Genomic DNA, 6,657 nt, shown 5'->3' on the forward strand with positions numbered 1-6,657 from the left:
CACTTGCCTTTTGTTATCTCCCCTCTCTTTCAAGCTGTGGCCCTTTTCCCCACTTTGCCTTTTTTTGTCTCCCCTTTCTTTAAAACTATGTCCCTTTCTTATTCTTTTTCTCTGACTTACCTTTCTTTTGCCTTCTCTGTTCTCTTCTGGCTTTTTTTCTTCAAGTTCTCTTCTTTTTCTGTCTTCTGTCGTAGCTCCTCTTCATCTACTCCGTCTGCAATGAATGTCAGGCGCGAAGTGCGTGATGCCGCCGATATTCATTGCAAATGGAGGAGTGCGCCGCCACCCCGGACATCAGGTGACTGTAAAAAATAAATAAATATTTCTTTCAGTCCAGCGGGGATGGCAGACGGGGGAGCACCCCTCTGATTTGCCCTTCCTCCCTCTCCCCCCCCCCCCCTTCCCCCCCACCACTTTGCTTACCCCGCTTACTGTGTTCCGCCGACCCTGATGATGTGACATAGCTTCCATTTTGAGAATTGAACCAAAAGGCCCACTGGGACTTCTAAACACTTGGGTATTATTTTGTGCCCTTTTTCTAACTTATGCATTTTTATTATTTTATCTGTTACTACTTTTCAATGCTCTTTATTCTTTATTTTCACAGGTGTTCTTCAGATTCACAACCAGATAAATGATCCTTTACCTGTGTGTATTTTAATGATTCACTGGGGGAGGCTAATTGTAATGCAGATGCAGTTGTGTTCTCATTTGGCAGTTGTTTTTCACCTTCAACTTAGTTTCTACAGCAGAGGAATTGAATGCATGCAAACAACATATTTAATTTTTCTTAAGATGTTTTTGTAACCTAAAACACTGTAATATTAGAAGTCAGTGCTTTGAAATAAAACGATCAACGAAATTTCAGTGTAGAATGTCTGTCAGTATAATAGGAGAGTTGGTCAAGGGTCTAAATAACTTTGCAAGATACTGTAATTCTATAGATACACTATCAATGCCTGCATTTGGTCTTTAGTATGCCCTAACCATTGTTTTTTGTTTTGTTGCAGAGTGTGCATGGGCCTTACCCCTTTGGAGAGTCCTAAAAGAAGTTTTATTTTTCTCCAATGCCTTGTGTCCTTTTCCCACTACCTGAAATAGGACATCTTCTACAAGATACCTACTGAAGATGATTTGGGGATAAAGGTGTTGGTTACCCTGTGAATTTTATTCCGGGTGCTGCCTTCCTTTCTCCTTCTGAAGAGAGTTTTGGGGTTTTTTTGTGCAGAAACTTTAGACACCAACAAAGAACAAATGGGCAAAAAAGGATTCAAATTTATTCAGGTGTAGGAGATCAATGTGTTTCATTTTAAAACCATGGTTTCCAATTGTTTAACGAAAATCGGCAAATAATTTGATAATTTAGTCCAAAAGTCTTGTTCTTACACACAGCCTGTCAGAAAGTACATACCAAGTTCTTAGTTGTGAGGTTTTTTTTGTTTGTTTTTTTAAGATTAGTGAAAAGTTCCATGATTTTCTTTGTTTCCTAAAGTGCTAGATTGCAATTACTGGTACTGGTTTTTGATTCATGAAACTTTTCAAATCTATGGCAGTGATTTTGCAGATGATACTGATATTGAAATTGTAGCAGAAATTGCTTTTATTTTGGTGAGAGGGGGCTGCAAATCTCCATTTACAATGTATTCTATAGAAACAAGAAAATAATTCTAGTATGTTCCAGCCTTACAAATATAAGCCAAAAGGCGTTATGTTATTGCAAGCTAAAAAAAACAAACATTAAGATTTGAAATTCTGTGCAGGAGTTGCCTGAGAACACATTGCTCACTACACTTCCCTTTCATGTGTCTCTTAGGATGTAGCATAGGCACTCTACAGGTCACAATGGTTTTGTTAGACTATTTATGTTTTAAATTACTGGCAAATCCTAGCTACTTATTGGCCACAATTTGAAAAATATGAAACATGTTCGTTTGTAGTAGTTCTTAAAAAAGTATTTAAAGAATATATCCAAAAAGCTCCCTGATACTTCTGCCATTGTAAATTACTTTCTCTTTCCCATGTTTTCTATGTTACCTGAATGTCAGGAGATATAGTGCAAAATATAAAAAAGGAATGTAGGGAATTAGATGTTGCTTTAGGTCTACAGGGTTCTCTAAAGAGGCTATTAAACACTCATATCAGCCACCAGTTAATTTGTCCATGCTTTCCACAATTAGTTTTACAGTAGAAACCTTTATAATTATGACTTGCCATAAATAAAATTATCCTTTTATTCAAGGTAAGTTATAACATATTACGTTGTATATATTTAATATTACTGTTGTAGGGTACAATTATCCTTACTGTTAAGGCCACCTAATCAGGGCTCTTTGTGAGCAATTTTCTGTCAAAACGCACATTATCACTCAGTAGTAAATGACTGAGTGTACTTGCTGCTTGACACACTCACCTTTCCTGCGTACTTTTAAATACACTGTTTTTCTTCCTACGTCCCTCTAAAAAAAAAAAACACCTTCCACATTCGTTAAAGTTTACACCTGTAAAATACCTTTCCTATTTCTTTAGTAAAAGCCCATTAGTATAATTGCCATCAAAATCAAAGCTGGATTCTCCCAAGACTAGTCCAAAACCTCTCTTTAAGTATGTTTCATTTATATCCTCCCTTGTGCACAAGTGGGATTATATTACCTCCAAGATTTTAAAAGATCCATTTACTGACCAGGGACAGATACTCTGAAGTGTTGAGTGGCTTGGAGAACTTAGCTTGGGAATTCGTATTTAAGATTTTATTGTAGGACAACACATTCAAGCCCTGTCTCCTAAAAGGAAGAAACAAATTATAATATTATACAGATATAATTTTCGCATAAAAAGTTACTTGTTTCTTGTATTTTTTTATGGTGTGAGCGTTAAGTAGATAGGTAGGGTGCGTGCTCAGGGTCAGACATGCATGAGACGAGTGTGCAGAGTGCTTGAGGGTTTTTGTTTTTTGGGCGAGGGTGGGGGTTGGAAGGGATGGGGTGAAATGCTTGGAAAATTCAAAAACACAATAAAAAATCTGAAAATGAGGATTTTTTTCCTTACTGTTTAAAGAATATTTCTATCAATAAATTAACGTTGAAAAAGTGCCCTCTGTATTTAATTGCACATTTTAGCTACTGCCTTCTACACCCCTTATAAAACTATACTTGAACATAAAACACTCACATTAGCATATTTTCGTATTTAATGTCTCCTGATCATTTTGTACATTGCTTCATGAGGTCTTTCTGAAAATCTTAGAAAAACTCATTATTTTATACACATTTTATGAGTGTGAAAAGGGATTTCACCCAATGCGATATCATTTCTGATTTTACCAACGACTGATTAAAAAAAAAGTCCCAATCAGCATGTCGATTCATGTGTACACTCTATACACATATTACGAGATTTACCTTCAGATCTGTGCTATTCATCTGTCGTAACCATTGGCTGAAAAGATTGTGAATGCACACTCCATAGAGATCTATGGACACTGCTGGTTGTAAGTGCATACACACTGCAGAATTAGAATGATAGTTCCATTGTTGAATTAGATATTTAGTTTGGTTTAAAAATCAAATTAAATGGTACGATGTACTTTGGAATGATTGTTTATCGTTGCAGCGTACTCGCTAATGTGATCTTGAGCTGATCGGTCTTTTATTGTGTGATTAGCACGATAGTTGGCTGAAAAGCCTGTAGTGTGTACGCAGCTGTACTTTGACCATAGTAAAGATGCTCACAAGAGCTGTTCGATCCAAAGAGACATTTAAAATTATTTATTCTTATACAGATCTACAGCTTCATCTCTTTACTAACTCTATGCTGGAAGCAGGCAACAGTTATGTCGTAAATTAGATAAGGGGCATTTCTTAGTGAAGATAAATATTTAGAAACTGCATTAAAAACATATGATTTTTGGGTACATGAAGTACTAGTTATATGTTTAGCAAAGGATAGCAGAGATCCAGTATGCCAACACCATTCCAGCAAATTTGCATAACTGTGTGCCGCTTAGCCATTCAAGGGCTGGGTATACTGGAGCAAATAGCAAATACTAAAATTGCTATCCAAATTTTAACTTGCAAAATCAGTACATAATTAGGACTTATCAATTAAAGTTTTACATTCCACATACGTTTGTGAGGATACCAGGCTTATCTATAGCTCTTTTGTTGTTTAGAATAACTGGTTTGTCTGTAAGCAGCCTTGTGCTCTAACTGTGGTCACACACGGTAGCCCTGTAGGTTTGAAATCGCTTGGCAAACGATTGGAAAAATATAAGTGTACTTATATATATAAAATTGAATGTATTTACAAATTTTAATTTATAAATTGCCCAAGAGTAAATGCAATTAGCAGACAGCCGGGGGACTTCATTGCACAAGGAAGCTTATGTCAGGAGCTCTGTCTTGGTCTCGGCTACTTTGCTCCTCTGCCAGCTGGGCAATGTCCTCTTTTTGACAGTACAGAAAGTAACAAAATATGTGGAGACTTGAATATCTACACACTGGCAAAATCCTGGCCGAGTTCAACAGAATCCGTATGCCCTAGTCATTCTGTCCAAAAGTAGAACACACCGAGGGCTGCTGAGTTCCTCCTTTTAAGCTTGAACTGGTTCCCACTGTGTTGTGGCCGCAGAAGGGGTTGTTTCCCTACTTGATTGGGCCTCTACTTTTAGAGGGTGGCCACTGAGCCTTGCCCACTTCTGGTGCAGCAGGCACCCTGCTGAGAGTGATTCAGGAAGTCTAGCTGAACTCTGTTGAGAACAAATGCCACCTGTTCATTAAGGATAATTAAGTATCTGTCCTAACCCCCCTCAGTTAACCCATCAATGTCTTTTTAGGAAAAAGTGGTCCCACAGCTGACCATCACAACATGGCTGATTGCTAGCAGAGGTATAAAGACCATAAAGTCTTTAGGCAGCACAGAGTCAAAGGGTGCCCATGTGACAAAAGCTCTCATAAGGGACATGTTGGATAACCAATCCCTATGTAAGGAACCCACTTGGCAACATATAGGAACAAGTAAAAGAACATTACACTCCACCATACAATAATATATAATTCATGTTACATTGCCAGTGCAGATCTGATGCTTGACATGCTTTTTTAACCTATTAACCACCTTCAATCTGTTAGGCTGCTGGCCTGATCCCCAACCCACAGAACCAGATGAGGAGGTCTTTGCCTATAGCAGCTGCCTTTCCCTTAGAGCTTGACGCGCTCACCGGTGCTCAGATGCCCCCAGGACTTAGCTCCAAGAGTAGTGTGGGTTGGAAATACAGGACCACAGTGGCGGGCCAGGAGACTGGTAGAAGGCAGCGGGTAGTCACTATGATAGCCAAGGTCAAGGGTCATAGGCAAGCAGGGTAATCAATAAACATGCCAGAGTTTGGGGTCACAGGTACGGTCGCGAGGTCCAGGAAAGAAGGGTCAGAGTCACAAGCAAAACAGGCAGAGTCCAATAATCCAAGCAGGAGTCATACTCAGGGAATCAAACAGAGTATCGACAGGACAAGTGAACAGGAGCAGGACTGGGACAGATACACTATAACCGGCAGTGAGGCTCAGATCTCACTGCCTTAAATAGTACTAAGAGCTAATCGGGACAGAGGAGGAGAGGGCTGACAATCAGCCTCAAGAGGCAGCTAATTAATTGCTAGCTAGAACTAGCATAGGTAATAACAAACCAGGAAGCATGTATAAAAATATAAATGAACCAGTTTAAATCATATGAGAGATTCCCCTGGTGTTGGAGGATGTCCCTACACCCTGGTACATCTATGCCACAAGGATAATAACAGAGCATAGAAACTAAAGCACGCTCCCGGCTGCTAATTCACTCCAGGATGCGGTGTACCACCGTGGCTCGTGACACACTCCAGACAGAGTCCTGGTCCTGTTGTCCTTCTGCACTACATTCCGGGAATGCAGCAATATCTGGGCCAGGTGGGTTGTGCGATTTGGGGAGGGGGGGGGTCCAGCTTCTCCTCCTTGGAAAGTCCATCAACATTCAAATGCTCTCGACCAGATGACCATTCAGGTGTTGTGATCAATCATAATAGCCTGGTATTGAAAGTGGGGCACCAGCTGAATGTTGGAGTGTGGACAGTGTTTGATTGTGTGCAATTGCATTAATAGATGCTGAACAGTCCTTGACCTAGGTGATCCCCAGGATGACTTTAGTGATCCAAGGCAACCATGTAGTTCACTTTGCCTTGTTGCTCAACAATTTTGTATGGGCCTGCCAAGGAAGTTTGGAGCTTGGGCTTGCGTGCAGGGATTAGCACAATCACCCTTTGGCCAGCTTCCATATGTGTGTCTGTCTTTTCATAATACCTGCTCTGAGCCTCTTCCATATCACAGGTCAGCTGCTTCAATCGTTGCAGTCTTGCGGTTACCGTCTCCAAATACTCCCAAGACTTGAACTTTGGGTTCCTGAAAGGTCCCTTCCCAGCTCTCCTGGACAAGTATTGCTGTCCCCTGACTTTCCGTCTGTACGGTAAATCAAAGGGAAAGAAACCAATGGAGTCCTGTCGCAGTATGTGAATAACATTAGTTACAACAACTTCTCCCATTCTCTCTCCTTCGACTTAGTGTATGCCTGCAGTAATTGCTTGAGAGTTCCGTTGACCCCCCCCCCTCCATGTAACTGGGTTCCTTGATAAGT

General features: G+C 40.1%; 1 protein-coding gene across 1 annotated transcript in view; it reads left to right on the forward strand.

Moving 5' to 3' along the window:
• The window catches only part of ILRUN (inflammation and lipid regulator with UBA-like and NBR1-like domains), a 48,781-nt gene extending 45,692 nt beyond the window's left edge, over positions 1 to 3,089 (forward strand). The window contains exon 5 of the mRNA XM_075195763.1: positions 1,011 to 3,089. Within this exon, the coding sequence (XP_075051864.1) occupies positions 1,011 to 1,046 (36 nt within the window). The 3' untranslated portion in view covers positions 1,047 to 3,089. The remainder of the gene's footprint in view (positions 1 to 1,010) is intronic.
• Positions 3,090 to 6,657: the final 3,568 nt, after the last annotated feature.

This window comes from Mixophyes fleayi, chromosome 2, assembly GCF_038048845.1.
Source record: "Mixophyes fleayi isolate aMixFle1 chromosome 2, aMixFle1.hap1, whole genome shotgun sequence".
NCBI lineage: Eukaryota > Metazoa > Chordata > Amphibia > Anura > Limnodynastidae > Mixophyes > Mixophyes fleayi.